Genomic DNA, 18,019 nt, shown 5'->3' on the forward strand with positions numbered 1-18,019 from the left:
TAAAAATAATTAGTGGTAGAGTAATATATATTTATAATTTATAAATAAATACACATCTACCCACTTAGAGCATTAATGCTCAAAAATATTTTACTGATAGAGTATGATCAAAAAAGTTTGGGGACTACTGACCCTGACAAAATTCCAATTCAATGTGGTAATCATTTCCACAGTAGCCCTGCCATAATGTTATAGTCTGATTGCAGACTTCTAAATGTAAGGAGCTCACTAACTTATAAGATGTTTTTTTTATTGTTAGATCTAATTGCTATTCAGGAGTTCTTTTTTTACTGTAGAGTCAAAAATCTCTTTATTTAAGTCCATTTCAGTCATGCCCAACTCTTTGTGACTCCATATGAGATTTTCTTGGAAAGGGTATGGAGTGTTTTGTCATTTCCTTCTCCGACTCATTTTTCAGATAAGGAACTAAGGCAAACAGGTGACTTACCCAGGATCACACAGTTATTTAAATGTTTGAGGTCAGATTTCAACTCATGATGAGTCTTCTTGATTCTAAGCCCAGTACTCTATTTGCCTCCCTAGAATCTCCACATCCATTGGTTCTATGCTCTTATGCAATGCAAGACTGCTAACACTTTCATATAACAAATTTTCATGCTTGAGAAAAATAGCAATTAGATTCTCCTGAGCCTTTCCTTAGATCTAAATCTTCAAAATTCTTTCCAACATTTTTCACATGGCAGAGTTTCAAGATTTCTTACCATCCCAGTTATCCTCTTCTGCATAGTTTAGTTTCATTTATTCATTATCATTCATGCATTCATCCAATAAACATTTGTTTATTGGCCTCTCCAGTCTTCCTGCTTTATATCTAGCCACTGAATCCAGATGGCTCTGGAGAAGAAAGTGACTTAGCATATCCACTCAAATCCAATTCATGTGCATACCATGACATTGCTTCCCTGATGTCAAGGTCTTCTTCAAGAATGAAGGACAAACATTATCATCATCATTTGCAAATATCCAATGTCATCTGCCAAGGATTTTTTTAATAATATTAATTTGGGGAAGGACCTTAAAAACTATCTAGTATATTTTTTTCCATTTGACAGATCAGGAAATCAAAATAGAAAACAGGACACAAATCATATGTAGTTATTTAGGGGATAAGTCATCACTATGAACCCTGTTCTCTTGGTTTCCAATATAATAAACTGTCACCTACACTAAAATATCCAAGTTTCTCTTAAGGTATAGTGTACAAAATGGAAAAAATAATATCAAAGATAGTGTGACTGCCACAGAATATAAAGGATCATTATTATTCCCACTGTCCTTTAGCATAATGTTTCAGATTTTTTTTTCACCAACTACATTACATTGTTGGCTCATATTAATCCTATAATCTTATGGTCTTTACAAGGTAAACTGCTATCAAGCAAAATCTTCTTTACTGGCTTTAGATTCCCCCCCCCTTTAAACTTGATCTTTCTGGCTTCAGTACATCACTTCCAGCCTAAATTCTGATTCTGTCATTAAATAATTGTATATCACTCACAAATTTTATAATTATGCCTTGTAAAGCCTTTATCTCAAACACAATTTAACAAGTTGTATAGGACAGGACCTAGAATAGAACCCTAGGGCATATCACTCCAACTCTCACTTCAGGTTGCCAGCAATCAATCAAGATTCTGAATATGACTGTTCAATAACTTTTAAGCCATCTCATTACTAATATCTAATTCACATTTGTTTATCTTCTCTAGAACGATACCTTCTCATCACAAGAGATTATCAATTGTCTATTTGAACTCCGTGTCTCTGCTTTTCTTCTGATCTATCAGTCCTCTCAAAAAAAAAAAAGAAATAGTTGGTTTGACATTTATAATTACTTCATTAAAAGGCAATTCGGGGCAGCTAGGTGGAGCAGTGCATAGAGCACCAGCCTTTGAGTTAGGAGGACCTGAATTCAAATCCTGCTTCAGACACTTAATAAATACCTAGCCGTGTGACCACTTAACCCTACTGCCTTGCAAAAACCAAACAAAAAAAATTCCTTCCTTCCATGTGATCTATATTATATCATTTAAGTGACAGTCCAAACAATCAAAATTGCAGAGTCAAGATTATGTCAGGAATAACAGCTTTCTAAGATGAGAATGTGTACTTTAGGAAATAACGGGGAAAAAGAAAAGACAGACAAGGCAAAATCAACCAAACAATAATTATTTATTAAAAACCTCCTACATGCCAAGCACTCTAGTAGACATCAAGGACAAAAGTACAAAGAATGAAACAATTCTACTTAGCAAAAACTTATATACTGAACATTAAAATTATATATTTTCTATTTATGTTATGAATGTATATAAACAAAGCATAAATGGAAAATGAAAGAATACAAATATACATACAATAATTAAAATACAAGGTTGTTTGAGAAGAAGGACACTAGCAGCTGGGGAACAGGATGGGCTTCATGCAGAAAATGGTGCATGATGAATATAACCTCTCTCTCTCTAATTGCAAACCATTCTCAGGGAGTGAGAAGGAGAAGAGTGGGAGAGAGGGGTGGAATTTGGAACTCAAAACTTAAAATTAAAATGTAAAAATAAATGAGTGTGTATGTGAGTGCCAGGCAGTTTTTGCCTTGCCTCAGATTTTTATAGATTGTTCTACCCCAGAAATGCTTATGAGGTCAGTCAGAAGCTTGAGGTCAATAGGAAAGATGCTGCCAATAATAAACCAGAACCAGAACATAGGGCAATGTGAAGAGATAGAGCTCATAAGGCTCTGTGTCCACAGGCAGCAACAAGAACAAAAAGCTCCAAGAAAGTCCCATGGTTGTCACAATGCCCTATGGTCATCAAAAAGTCTCAAATGGTGTACAAGTCAGATTCCCATGAAGAAGGGATAGATAATATCCAGCAGGGCACTCTTGGAAGATCCAGGACTCTACTCTGAAGCTCAAGGAGTCAGCACAGGAACCCAGGGGCCCAGGAGACACTAAGAAGGGCTAGCCACCACACTCTAAAGCACAACAGGGCCTATTATCCTAGAACAAACCCTTCAAATTTGGAAACTAAAGCAAGAGAGATGAATAAATAAAAGACTATATTAAAAGCGGATCTAGAGAGCTTCAACAAGAAGGCAGGAATAATTCTGTTAATAACTACCAAGAGATAACAGAAAAAATGGGTTTTTCCACAAGAACTAAATAAATACCTAGAAAGAAGAGAAGGAAGAAATGTAAAACGAATATAAAAGTTCATTTTAAGAAATGGAAGGAAAAGTGACAAACCTTACCCAAGTAATGGACTCCCTGAAAACCAGAATAAGTCAAGTAATTATTCTACAAGGCAACAAAAAAAATAGAACAACAAAATCATAAATTGAAAACATTAAAAAGAAAATACAGGGGTGGCTGGGTGGCACAGTGGATAAAGCACCAGCCCTGGAGTCAGGAGTACCTGGGTTCATATCCAGTCTCAGACACTTAATAATTACCTAGCTGTGTGGCCTTGGGCAAGCCACTTAACCCCATTTGCTTTGCAAAAAACCTAAAAAAAAGAAAATACAAGGTATCAGACATTAAAAAAAAAAACATTGCCCTGGAAAACAGTCCAAGGAGAAACAATTTAATAAGCATCAGACTCCCTAAAAACATGATTTTTAAAAATACCTAAGGATCCTTGTAGAGGTGGAACCAAGATAACAGAGCTGGGGCCTACCCAGACTCTCCCAATATTCCTCTCCAAATTCTGGAGCAGCAGAGTTAACAAAAGGTCAGAGGGAGATTTAGTTTCCAGCCTCAGATATCTTTGGAACTCCAAAGATGTCTGTAGCACTTGGCTGGGCATGGTCCCAGGGCAGCGCCAGAGCATCAGAGGTGGGCTGAGGAGATGGCTATAAGAATAGCATCAATAGCCACTTCTAGAGCTCTAAACCCAGATATAATAAAGGGGATCAGACAACTAGTCAGAAACAGATAACAGAAGACCCTGTGCTGGTAAATGGATGTAGCTAGTATTGAGCAACTCTATTACTCCTAAGCAGTTCTGAATCACAGTTCATGGGTGAAGAGGAACATTTATGATAGGTTACAAAAGAGCAATGATTTTGGTCACAGCTCCAGGGCCAAGAGGAATGCTAATACTTGCAGGGCAGCATGGGTCCTTCCTGGGTAAAGACCAGAGCAAAGAAGAAGAAAGTAGTGACCACATCTCTCCCAGGATAACACCATCTTGGAAGCATCCAAAACTTGCAGACTCCCAGAACTAGCTCTAAAAAATCAGTAGCACAAAAGAAGTCTGAAGTTTGGGACAGTGGCTCTCCATTTCCCCAAGACAGCAAACATAAAGTTCAAATTCAAGAAATAGGCTAGGAAAATGAGCGAACAATTTAAAAAAAAAAAGGAACTTTACCATAAAAAGCCACTATGGTGGCAGCAAAGACCAAGATATAAACTAAGAAGATAATGATAAGACAGTACCTACAAGCAAAGCTTCAAAGCAAAATGCTAGTTGGAAACAAAGTCAGCAAGAATTCCTGGAAGAATTAAAGATAAGAGTAGTATAGGGAAAATTGGGAAAAGACATGAAAGCAATCAAGAAAATTATGAAATGAGAATATCTTGGTAAGAGAGGCACTCAAAAAATACTAAAGAAAAATCACATCTTAAAAAATAATTGACTTAATGATAAAAAGGCACAAAAAATTCATTGAAGAACTCCTTTAAAAGGCTAATTGACCAAATGAAAAAAGAAGTACAGAAACTCATTGAAGAAAATAATTTTTAAAAATTGGAATTGGTCAAGGGTAAGCCAATGACTCCATAAGACTCCAAGAAACAATAAAACAGGGGCACCTAAGTGGTACAGTGGATAGAGCACCGGCCCTGGAGTCAGAAGTACCTGAGTTCAAATCTGGCCTCAGACACTTAATAATTACCTAGATGTGTGGCTTTGGGCAAGCCACTTAACCCCATTGCCTTAAAAAACATAAATAAATAAAATATATAAAAAATTTAAAAAAAGAAACAATAAAACAAAGTCAGAATAATAAAAGAAAACTCAAGCCTGGAAACTATATTTTAAGAATTCATAAATTAAAGTTATCTGAATCTATCAGAACCAGAGAACAAAGAGAAGATAGAATCAATATATCACTTTTTGAAAGGAATTTCCAAAGGAAAAATCCAAGCAAAGTCACAAACTCCCCAGAGCCATCATGTCAAAGAAAAGTACTACAAGTATACACAAAGAAGTCCAAGGTAACCAAGGAGTCATTCAGTCAGAATTACACAGGACCTTATACCTTCTATTATAAGTTAGAGAAGATTTTGGAATACAATATTTCACAAGGCAAAGATAAAAAAGCTTATACCCAATAAATATGGGAGGGAGGGTTGTGATGGAAAGAAGAGTCCTTGGGTTGCAAACCTAGATGACTAGAAGGAGTATGAGGTCCTTGAAAGATAGCAAAGTTTGAAACAAGGAAAAGTTTGAGTATAAGGGGAAAGATAGTGTGTTCCATTTTGGATATGATAATGCCTTTGAGACACGTTCAAATAGCAAACTGTTAATGATAGAATCCTAAAAACAGAATTCTAAAGAGACATGAAAATTTGGCTGTCATCTGGTCACAGGTCTAAAAAATAAGAGCTGAAGAGATCATCAAGAGAGCAAAAATGTAGAAAGAAAGGATCTCAACTCAAAACCTGTTATATGTCCACAATCCTAAAAAAGAGATTGAGAAGCAGGAGACAAGAGACTTCAGGGATTCATTATTGTCAAATGCTGCTGAGGGACAGAATCATAGATTTAGAACAAGAAGATAAATTTAAATCCCTTCTCTTTATTTTATAAATGAGGAAAAAGTGAGGCTGAGAGAAAAGTAACTTGCCCATGATCACAGTCTGTTAAGTGGAGAAACTCCTTGAACCCAGGGTCCCTAGCTCCAAATGTAACCCTTTTCCATCACACCATGGATACAACTGAGGAAAAAAAACTACTGAATTTATCTATAAAGAGACAATCTAGGTAGAAGTTGAGAAAGTAATGATAAGTATTAATAACTTTTTCTCATATTTTGAAGGGAATGAGATATACAGGATGACAGCTTAAGGGTTGAATTTGGCACTGAAGCAAATGTACCTTTTGCCTCCAAGATAAAATACTCAGTGTATATTGGAGCTCTAACTTCAGCCCACTGCATTTCCTGGTCAACTTCCCTTGACATCAAAATGATTGGAGGGTCCAAACAATTAACTTGCATTTAGATTCCTCTTTTGTGTCAGCAATTAAGGGAGAGAGAGAGAGAGAGAGAGAGAGAGAGAGAGAGAGGAGGAAAAATTGGGAGGAGAAATGAGAGCAACACAGATAAATCATGAAAACCCAATCAGCAGCTTGGTGAAAGAAATACAAAAACTACAGAAGAAAATAATATGTTAAAAACCAGTTTAGGGCAAATGGAAAAAGCAACACAAAAGGCACATGAGGAGACGAATGTCTTAAAAATTAGAATTGCTCAGCTGGAAAAGAGTAAAAGAAATTGTCTGAAGAAAATAACTCCTTCAAATGCAGAATGTAACTAAAGGAAGCTGATGACTTTGTGAGAAATCAGGAATAATTAAAGTTATTCCAAAAAAAACAAAAATTAGAAGAAAATGTGAAATATTTCATTGGAAAAACAACTGACCTCAAAAACAAATCCAGAAGAGATAAATTAAAAATTATTGGGCTACCTTAAAGTCACAACCAGGAAAAGAGCCTAGACTTCATTTTTAAAGAAATAATACAGCAAAATTGTCCTGAGATCCTAGAAGCAGAAGGTAAAATAGAAATTGAGGGAATTCACTAGTCACCTCCTGAAAGAGATCCCAAAAGAAAAACTTCCAGGAATATTAAAGTCAAATTCCCAAACTCCAAAGTCAAAGAGGAAAAATACTAAAAGCTGCTAGAAACAAACAATTCAACTACAAAAGCTCTATCATCAGGATTTCACAGGATCTGGCAGCATCTACATTAAGGGCTCATAGGACTTGGAATATGATATTCCAGAAGACAAAAGATCTTGGTTTACAACTGACAATCAACTCCCCAGAAAAACTGAACATCCTCTTTCAGGAGAAAAGATGGACTTTCAATGAAACAGGGGACTTTCAAACTATCCTACTGAAACAAACAGAGCTGGACAGAAAGTTCGATCTCCAAGTACAGGACGCTGGTAAACCATAGAGGAGGTGGATGAGAAGGACTAACTATGAGGAACTTAATAATATTGAACTGTTTGTATTCCTGCACAGGAAGAAGATATTGATAACTCATATGAACTTTCTCTTTTATAAGAGCAGTCAGAAGGAACATATATAGACAAGGCACAAGAAGGAGCTGAATATAATTGTAAAATATAGTAAAAAGATGGAGTCAGTGGGTGATAAAGAAAAGTACTGAGAGGAAGAGAAAGGAGAGAAAAGGGGGAGTAAGATAGTCCATATAAATGTCAAGAAAAAGCTTCTCAATGAAGTGTAACAGGGGAAAGTCAGGGGGGATGAGTGAGTCTTCATTCTCATCAGAAATGGCTCAGAGAGGAAATAACATACGCACTTAATACGGTATAGAAATCTATCTTACCCTAGAGAAAAATGAGAAGAAAGGGATGGGATAAGGGGAAATAGATGAAGGAAAGGGGGAACAGGTGACAGAAGAGAGGGAAGATTGAGGAAGAGGGTACTCTGATACAACACACTTTTGAACAGGGACAGGGTGAAAGGAAAGAGGGAATAGAATAAATAAGAATGGGAAGGGAGTGGAGGGAAATTCACTTAGTAACAGCAACTGTGGGAGAAATATTGAAGAAACTTTTCTGGTGGACTTATGATAAAGAAAGCAACTTATACCAGAGACAGAGCCAATGGAATCTAAACACAGGCTGAAGTACATTTTTTTTCTCTCACACTATTCTTGAGGTTTCTCATCTTTTGGGGGAGGGGAACTTTATGTTCACTCTCACAATAAGATTATTGTAATAATATAAAATAAACAAAAAAACACAGCAAATACATATATATATATAAATATTAAATTTACTAAATTATAACAAAAAGATTGATAAAGGAAAAAATGGGGGGAATCATAATAACTTCACCAAAAAACATTTGAAAGTAAAATTCAAGTTAATTATTACCTCTATGAAGACTTAAAATTTTATATAAAACACCCAGAAAAGCAAGTGAATTCCTTTCTTTTGATTGTTATTTCAAATAAACATTAACCCCAAATACATTTATTTTACATCAGAGCTTAGTCCTCTGATGGGTAAAGATAACCATAATATAATACTTACTGGAAGACTTAAAAATTCATTGAAGTAGTCCACAAGCAAATTATCAGTTGCTAAAGAATCTTCCTGTAATATGAAAAAAAAAGTTTATACTATTAAATGTAAAAACTATGACTATATCATTTTCTGTGTACTATAAACTTCCTAGAATAAAGATCTTTGAATTCTTTACAGTCAGTCAATATTTATTAAGCTAATTTCTAAAAGGAAGATGTAAGGAAACAAAATTTAATTAGGAAAAAATGAATTTTAAAAACTCACTTTTTAAAACTTTTCTTCTGTTGTCAAATAATATTACCTCTACTGTGAAGGTGCCAAAGTATTTTCTACACTGACTTCTTAAAGAATAAATAGATTATTTAGAAACAGATCTTATTACAGGAGAAAAAGAGGCAAAAGGTAAAGTTTTAGAGAAGGTAGATATATATGTTAAGAGATTCAAGGAGGGGGGAATGGGGAGAGAAGAAAGTGTTTTGCTTTTTTTGCTTCTTTTCTCTCCAGGAAATGATTCATTTAGGGGATCCAACTCCTATTTTGCCTTAGTATGTTGTCAGTGCATACAGAAACTTAGAAAATGAAAATTTTCTAAATGCAAAGAAAATTTATCATGAAGATTTTCCCACCAATATAGTCAATTCTAAGACTTTTTTAAAATTGAAAAAGATGAAAAGTCATTGACAAGAACATAGTATCTTTTAAAGGTAATAAAACATTTGTTTTTTTATTTGTTAGTAATTTTTTCCATTACGTAAGAAAAAAAGCATTATGGGCATGTTGTATTATGTAATTTGTATTTGTTTTATTAAATTTTAATCTCACTGATCAACATGAAGATCAACAATCTCACATAGTTCTGTTATTTCCATGTGATTGGTTATATTTTCTTGTGCTGATCAATTTTTTGAAATGTATTTGTATTTATACCTTGTTTTAAGTAAATGCAGAATTAGTATGCTTCCATACCTAAAGAATCAAACAAAAATATTTTGTAACAGAAAGATCCTACAAAAAATCTTGACTGATTACTAAAAAATATAAACTTTCAATGGGCTTCCTTACCTTAATATTCAAGTGAGAAAAAGACTGGAAAATTTCATTTACTTTTTAAGGAAAATTAATCTAGCAAGACTATGTATTAAGTACATTGGAGGGTGGAGAGTTAATCATATAAAACATGTCTTCTAAAGGAAGAATAAACAATCTACTCATGGTAACAAATTATACATAAATGATAATAAAAAATAATAACAGTACAACAATAAATGATAATATAAGACTTTATAAACCAAAGAAGTGCTCACAACCTACAATGGTGCTTTGAGGAGAAAGGGGATGATGTCAGTTTTATATCTGCTGAATTGGGGTGTCAGGACAACTCAAAAAACTTCCTACAGGTAATTGGAGAGGCAAGTCTAGAGTTTGGGAGAGATTAAGGCTTGAAATGTAGTCATCCTCAAAGAGCTAATAATAATGAGAGATATGAAGATACATGTTTGAGGGTGGATGAGAACTCAAAAAAGAGAATATAAAGAGAAGCAGAAAGGACTACAGGATGAGGACCAAAGGAACAAAGAGGAGGAAGAGAAGAAGCAACTAAGAGAGAAGAAAGAACTAAAAGCATTTTAGTATGTATCATAGACACCCAAGAACCTTTCAAGGAAGGATTTCCTAATGATGTCAAGATATTACAATGTCAAAGAAAAAAAGGCCTGAGAAATTGTTTTTAAATATAAACCTAAATTATATAAACATTTCTTCCCACAAATATGTATTTTAGTCAACCCCAAACCAGCTTACTCAAACAAGAAAGAATCAATTTCTATTGTATACTGAAATGAAAAAAGTAAAAAAATGAACAAAATAAGTGTTAAAATATCAAAAGCAAACAACAGTCCTCTAATTTTGAATCAGAAGTCTAAACTAAGAAAATTTTAAAAATGAAATATAACTTAATAAATCTTTTCTAAATTAGTGCTATATCTAATTAATATTCCCAGCATTCAAAGAAAATAGAATGCAAGCCACAATAGTAAAATACTTCCTTTTGAAAACTTATAAACTATCCTACTTTATTTTAATAAAATCCATCAAAACAAAACAAAAAAATTACATCACATGTTTATACCCAGCTATTGCCACTAATCAAATAAAGAGAAGATACTTCCCACTTGTAGCAATAAAGAATACATAATAGCTTTTTTCTCTATACTCCATATTTCCTAATAAAGAGTAAAAGGAACATTTCAATCTATTTAATATGAACTTACAAATCCTTCTTCTGTTATAAGTGGTGGCTCTGAAACAAAATGAAATAATGAATGTTATCACTCAATCTAATTTCATCTTTAGAGTCATCAAATAGTGCCATAAGAAGCAATGTTCTCCCAAAGATGGGGGGGGGGGGGTTCAATTCACTTGACCAGACAGTACTTTTGATTTATAATCTAGGGAAAGGGGTCAGACTTTTCACTAGTGTAAATGTGTCAGGGGAGGAAACTCCCTGTAAGGGAGAAGTTGGTGTCTTCATTGCAGCACAACTTCCAGTCCTCAGCAGCTGCTTGGAGTTCTGGAAATCAAAGTGAATTGACTTGCTCAGGATATAAGGAGTTTGAACCTTGGGTCTTCCTGACTTCATGGTTAGCTCTCTATCTACTCCACCATGATGCCCTCACTTATCAACCCATATCCATAATGCCCTTTAAAGTTGGCAAGCAAGATTTTGGAAGCATTATATATTAATTAGCTTTAGAGTTACTTTGGATTTAACCTTCATTGGAATCATCTAAACATATATGTTTACAGAGTGAGGAAACCATTAGGTCTTCAAATGATATATAGATGTGTAAATCAAATGAGATTTCTGTAACCTGATTTCTGCAAATCTGAATGCATGTATGTAATGTATATAGGACATATGCATAATGTATGTCTATAGGGTATACATATCTATAATCTTGCTTTGAGGTTTGCCAAATGTTTTATAAATATTGACCTGCTTAATCCTCACAATCTTCCTGGGAGGAAAATTATATATATATTATATATATATATATATATATATATATATATACACACACACACATGTATATATGTATGTATATATGTGTATATATGTGCATTTATACATATATATGTATATATGTATATAGATATAATATAGAGACAGAGATAGAGATGATAGATAGATATAGATATAGATACATATATATATATATATATATATATATATATATATATATATGTTATCCCCAGTTTTGCAGATCAGTAAACTGTGGCAGGCCCAGCTGAAGTCAGAGGGACTCCAGACCCACGTGTGCTGTCCACTCTACCACCCAGTCTATCTTCCAGGACTATTTTTTTTTCAGCTTAACTTTTTTGTAAATGGTATTTGGCACAAATTTTTTTTAAGGTTTTTGCAAGGCAATGGGGTTAAGTGGCTGGCCCAAGGCCACGCGGCTAGGTCATTATTAAGCGTCTGAGACCGCACTTGAACCCGGGTCCTCCTGCCTCCAAGACCGGGGCTCTATGCACTGCGTCCCCTAGCCGCCCCATGCTCATCAGATCCGCAGGTGGCACGAAGCTGCAGCGACAACCAGCGGGGCTGTGCCCCACTTCTCCGAGGGGTCCCCGGCTTTAAGATGGGGCCGCCGTCCTGGGGCTGCACATTCCAGGCCGAATTAGCTTGGTGAAAGCCAGGGGGCGCAAAGACAGGGGAAGGGGCGTGGCTACGGAGTAGTGGGGGCGTGGCTGCGGACGGGGGCGGGGCCGCGGAGGGCGGGGCCCCGCAGGAACGCGAACGTTCCTCGTGTTCTTCCGGCCGGGGAGTGGGGGGGGGGGGGCTCGGCCTCGGAGCAGGAGCAGGAGCAGGAGCGCCGGCCCCGCCTCCCCGGCGCCCCCCGTCTCCCCCTACCGGTGGCGATGCGTTTCTTCCGCATGGCTCCGCGCGCCGGCCTGCGGGGGTCCTGGGGTCGGGGCCTTGGCGCGCGCGGCCGGGCCGGTCGGGGCGCGTGCCCGCGGCCGCGGGCGCGAAGCAGGAGGCGGCGCCGGAGCGGGAGGGCCGCCCCGGGCCCCGGCGCTGCCCCGGCGCTGCCCCGGCGCTGGGGCTCCGGCCTCGCGGCCCGCCGGCGTCCTCCGCGAGCCTAGCAACCCGGCGGAGGCGGGCCGCGCGCGGCACCTTGGGAAGGGCGCGGGGGCGGGGCAGCTCCGCGGGGGCGGGCAGCGCCGCTCCGGCCGCTCGGGCCGCGCCGCCGGCCCATTGTGACGGCCCCTGCGGGCCCTCCCGCGCGCGGCGCCCCCGAGGCCCCGTCCGGCCTGGGCCTGGGGAGCCACGGCCCCTCGCTGCAGTCGTCCCCGCAGCCGGACTGATCCGGAAGGGGCGCGCGGCTTGGAGCCGGCGCGGCCCCGTGGCCTGGCTGCCCGGCCCGCGGCCTCCGGGCCCAGACTCCAGCCCCCAGCAAGCACAAGCCGGCGCCTGGGCTCCACGGCCCAGCCCCCCGGGACGGCCCTTTCCACTGCTGCACAACTCTTTTCGTTATATGATCTTGTAATTTATGGACTAAAACAAGCATTTGCATAACAAACTATGATGGGAGAGATGATTGAGCATAGAACTGCAGATCACTATTCTTTTTTTCCCTTCTCACCCCCCTCCCTGCCCTACAGAGATGGCTAGTATTAGACACAAAAATAGACACATACATGTTTAGAGATTTGTTGATATGTGTGTGGATGAATGTGTAAAGTTATTCTGCGCATACTTCTTTCTCTGGATGCAGGATCTTTCTTCATATTCCCTTTAAGGATGACTAGGTGGTGCGCCAGATCCAGTACCAGCCCTGCAGACCTAAATTCAAATCTGATGTCAAACATTTGATACTGACCTTGGGCAAGTCACTTAACCCTGATAGTCTCCAGTCATCCTGATTCATATCTGGCCCCTGCATCCAGATGGCTCCCAAGAAGGGAGGCTGGTGACTTCACGCAGCACCCCCTCATTCAAATCCAATCCACTTGCTTGTCATGGAATCACCTCCCTGATGTCATGGCCTTCCAGAGTGAAGGACAAAAAACCAACCATAGTTGATTTGGGTATTTATAATAGACAAAGTAGCTTATTGACTCAGACGTTCTTAAAACTATCTCTCTTGGTTCTGCTCATTTCACTCTTCATTCTTTCATAATTCTTTTTTTTCAATCTGTGAGCTCATCATTTCTTATAACACAGTATATACTATGTGTGTGTGTGTGTATACATGATAGGTAGATTCTTTTTTTTTAGGTTTTTTTGCAAGGCAAATGGGATTAAATGGCTTGCCCAAGGCCACACAGCTAGGTAATTATTAAGTGTCTGAGACCGGATTTGAACCGAGGTACTCCTGACTCCAAGGCCGGTGCTTTATCCACTATGCCACCTAGCTGCCCCTGAAGCTAACATTGTTAATACAATATTGAGTAGTAGTGATGATGATGGGCATCCTTATTTCACCCCGATCTTATTGGGAATGCCTCTAGACTCTCCCCATTGAATATAATGCTTATTGATGGTTTCAGATAGATACTGTTAATCATTATAAGGAACAGTCCTTTTATTCCTACATTCTTTTGTGTTTTTAATAGGAATGGGTGCTGTATTTTGTCAAAAGCTTTTACAGCATCTATTGGTATGATCATATAATTTCTGATAAGTTTGTTGTTGATACAATTGAGTATACTAAGAGTTTTCCTAATATTGAACCAAGCTTGCATTCCTGGGATAAATCCTACTTGATCATAATATATTATTTCAGTGATAACTTGCACCACCTAGCCACCCTCATAGATACATTCTTAGAACATAGTAGTTTTCCATCACAATACTCCACAGCTTCTTCAGCCATTAAGTGATAGGCATCTCTACAATTTCCATTTCTTTGCCACCACAAAGAGCTGAAATAAACTTTTTTAGACCATATAGGTTCTCTTCCTTTTTCCCTAATCATCTTTGGACCAAGTAGTGGTGTTTCTGGATCAAAGGATATATGTGGTTTAATAACTCCTTGAGCATAATTCCAAATTGTTCTCCAAAATGGTTGCATCATTGCACAATTCCATCAACATTTAATTAGTCTCCCAATTTTTCCACATCCTCTCCAACCTTGTTACTTTCTATCATTTTAGCTAATCTAGCTGTAAAAAGATATCTCAAGATTATTTTAATCTACATTAATAAAAATTTAGAGTATTTTTCCAAACAACTATAAATTTAGATTTTTTTTTTCATTGGAAACCAGCCTGTTCATATCCTTTTACTATTTATCAATTAGGGAATGATATATTCTTATAAATTTGGCAAGGTTCTTTACATATTTTAGATATGAGACTGTGATAAACTGTCTATAAATTTTCCCTCCAATTTTCTGCTTCTAATCTTGATTATATTTATTTGTACAAACCCTTTTTAATTTAATGCAGTCAAAATTATCCATTCATACTATTTCTTGCTTTTTCATAAATAGTTCACCTATCCATAAGTCTGAGGAGTAATATGTTCCATTTTAATTTTCTTGTAAAAGTTCTTTACATCTAGGCCATAACTCTTAAATGTTAAGAAGACCACCCCCACCCCCAGTGTCAGGTCCAAATTCTCCTCTTTGCAGTGTCACCCTTGCTCCTACTTCTGCCCTCTGGGGCCAAAGAGAACAAATTTAATCCTTCCTCCACATAACAGCCCTTCAGATTTTTGGTTATAGCTCTCATGTGTTGATTTCTCTTAATTCCCCTTTCTCTTGTCCAAGTTAATATACCTAGTTGCTTCAACTAATACTTATTTGACATGAACTCAAAACTTTTTACTATATCAGTTGTCCTCTTCTGGACACTTTTTTATAATGCCCTTCATAAATCAAAGCATCCAAAATGAAACATAAAACTCCAGGCGAGGTTTGTCTAGGTCAGAGGTATAATGAAATTATCACCTTTACTATTTCCTGGAAGTTATGCCATTATTAATATAGTGCAATGTTTTATTAGCTACTTTGCCACATCCCATTGCTGACTCAAGACACATTGAACTTAGAGTCCACCCAAACTCCCAGATCTTTTTCAGAACAGCTGCTGTCTAACCATACCTTCCCATATTGTATCGATTTGAGGGGTTCCCAAGTGGAAGATTTTGCATTTTTTTCCTATTAAATTTCATCTTATTGCATTCAGCCCAAAGCTCTTGCCTGTTAAGCTCCTTTTGGCTCCTTTTGGATCCTATTCTATTATCCAGTGTTAATTATGCCTCCTCACTTCTATGTCACCTTTAAATTTGATGAGTATGCCAATCACCATTTTAAAAAATTAAGAACTGTGGGGACTTTGGGAGACTGCTACACTGACATTGAGCCATTAATGACTGCTTCACAAGCCCCACCATCCAAGCTGTCCTAAATCCATCAAATTATATTCTGGGCTATTTCACTACTTTAACCTTCTCCAAAAGAAGACTACGAAAGACCTTATTAAAAAGCTTTTCCAGAAAGGCAGAAATAGTGAATACATCTTTTTCAGATCACAATGCAATAAAAGTCACATGCAATATTGGACCAAGGAGACATAGAACCAGAACCAACTGGAAACTGAATAACCTCATTTTAAAGAATGAGTGAACCACAAAGCAAATCATAGAAAGAATTAATCATTTTATCCTAGATAATGACAATAATGAAACAACATATCAAAACCTATGGGATTCACTCAAAGCGGCTGTCAAGGGATATATTATATCTTTAAATGCTTACATGAATAAATTAGAGAAAGAACTAAGAGAATGAACTAAGTATGCAACTAAAAAAATTAGGGAAAGAACAAATTAAAAATTCTCAATTAAATACTAAATTAGAAATTCTAAAAATTAAAGGAGAAATTAAAAGCAAAAGCAAAAAACTATTAATAAATAAAACCAAAAGTTGGTTTTATGAAAAAACAATAAAATTGATAAACCAATGGTCAATTTGATTTAAAAAAAAGAAAGAAGAAAACCTAATTGCTAGTATCATAAATGAAAAAGGTGAACTCACTAACAATGAGGAGGAAATTAAACTAATAATTCAAAATTATTCTGCTCAACTCTATGCCAATAAAGTTGATAATCTAAGTGAAATGGATAAATATTTACAAAAATATAAGTTTCCTAGGTTGAATGAAGAAGAGATTAAATACCTAAACAACCCTATCTCAGACAACAGAAATTCAACAAGCCATCATTAAACTCCCTAAGAAAAAATCTCTGGGGCCTGATGGATTCACAAGTGAATTCTACCAAATATTTAAGGAACAATTGGTTCCAATTCTATATAAACTCTTTGGAAAAATAGGGAAAAATGGAACTCTGCCTAACTCTTTCTATGAAATCAATATGGTACTGATACCTAAACCAGGAAGAGTTAAAACAGAGAAAGAAAATTATAGACCTATCTCCCTAATGAATATAGATGCAAAAAATCTTAAATAAAATCTTAGCAAAACAATTACAACAAGTTATCACTGAAATAATATATTATGATCAAGTAGGATTTATCCCAGGAATGCAAGCTTGGTTCAATATTAGGAAAACTCTTAGTATACTCAATTGTATCAACAACAAACTTATCAGAAATTATATGATCATACCAATAGATGCTGCAAAAGCTTTTGACAAAATACAGCACCCATTCCTATTAAAAACACAAAAGAATGTAGGAATAAAAGGACTGTTCCTTATAATGATTAACAGTATCTATCTGAAACCATCAATAAGCATTATATTCAATGGGGAGAGTCTAGAGGCATTCCCAATAAGATCGGGGTGAAATAAGGATGCCCATCATCATCACTACTACTCAATATTGTATTAACAATGTTAGCTTCAGGGGCAGCTAGGTGGCATAGTGGATAAAGCACTGGCCTTGGAGTCAGGAGTACCTCGGTTCAAATCAGGTCTCAGACACTTAATAATTACCTAGCTGTGTGGCCTTGGGCAAGCCACTTAACCCCATTTGCCTTGTAAAAACTTAAAATAAAATAAAATAAAGAAATGTAAGCTTCAGCAATTTGAGAAGAAAAAGAAATTGAAGGAGTTAGAATTGGGAAGGAAGAGACAAAACTCTCACTCTTTGAGGATGACATGATGGTCTACCTAGAGAATCCCAAGAAATCATCCAAAAAACTACTGGAAACAATTAGCAATTTTAGCAAAGTTGCAAGATATAAAATAAACTCTCATAAATCCTCAACTTTTCTATATGTATCTAGAAAGATACAGCAGGAAGAGCTAAAAAGAGAAATCCCATTCAAAATAACCTCAGACAATATAAAATACCTGGGAGTCTATTTGCCAAGACAGACTCAAAAACTTTTTGAAAACAATTATAAAACACTTCTCACACAAATTAAATCAGATTTAAATAACTGGGCAAATATACACTGCTCGTGGATAGGTAGAGCTAATATAAAAATGACAATCCTACAAAAAACTAAACTACCTGTTTAGTGCCCTACCAATCAAAATTCCAAAAAATTACTTTAATGAGTTAGAAAAGTTGTAAGTAAATTCATATGGAGAAATAAAAAGTCAAGAATTTACAGGAATTTAATGAAAAAAAGCACAAAAGAAGCAGGCTTATCCCTACCTGATCTAAAATTATATTATAAAGTATTAGTCATCAAAACTGTTTGGTATTGGCTAAGAAATAGAATGGTAGACTAGTGG

At 36.7% G+C, this 18,019-nt stretch overlaps 1 protein-coding gene across 3 annotated transcripts in view; it reads right to left on the reverse strand.

Annotated features, from left to right (window-relative positions):
• Positions 1–12,387, reverse strand: part of RGS22 (regulator of G protein signaling 22) — a 187,628-nt gene extending 175,241 nt beyond the window's left edge. For all 3 annotated transcript variants that reach the window (XM_074200605.1, XM_074200607.1, XM_074200606.1), the window contains exons 1-3: positions 12,218–12,387; positions 10,575–10,603; positions 8,311–8,373 (exon numbers count right to left, since the gene is read on the reverse strand). In XM_074200605.1, the coding sequence (XP_074056706.1) occupies positions 8,311–8,373; positions 10,575–10,603; positions 12,218–12,242 (117 nt within the window). In that variant the 5' untranslated portion in view covers positions 12,243–12,387. The remainder of the gene's footprint in view (positions 1–8,310; positions 8,374–10,574; positions 10,604–12,217) is intronic.
• Positions 12,388–18,019: the final 5,632 nt, after the last annotated feature.

The sequence above is a fragment of the Macrotis lagotis genome, chromosome X (assembly GCF_037893015.1).
Source record: "Macrotis lagotis isolate mMagLag1 chromosome X, bilby.v1.9.chrom.fasta, whole genome shotgun sequence".
Classification (NCBI taxonomy): domain Eukaryota; kingdom Metazoa; phylum Chordata; class Mammalia; order Peramelemorphia; family Peramelidae; genus Macrotis; species Macrotis lagotis.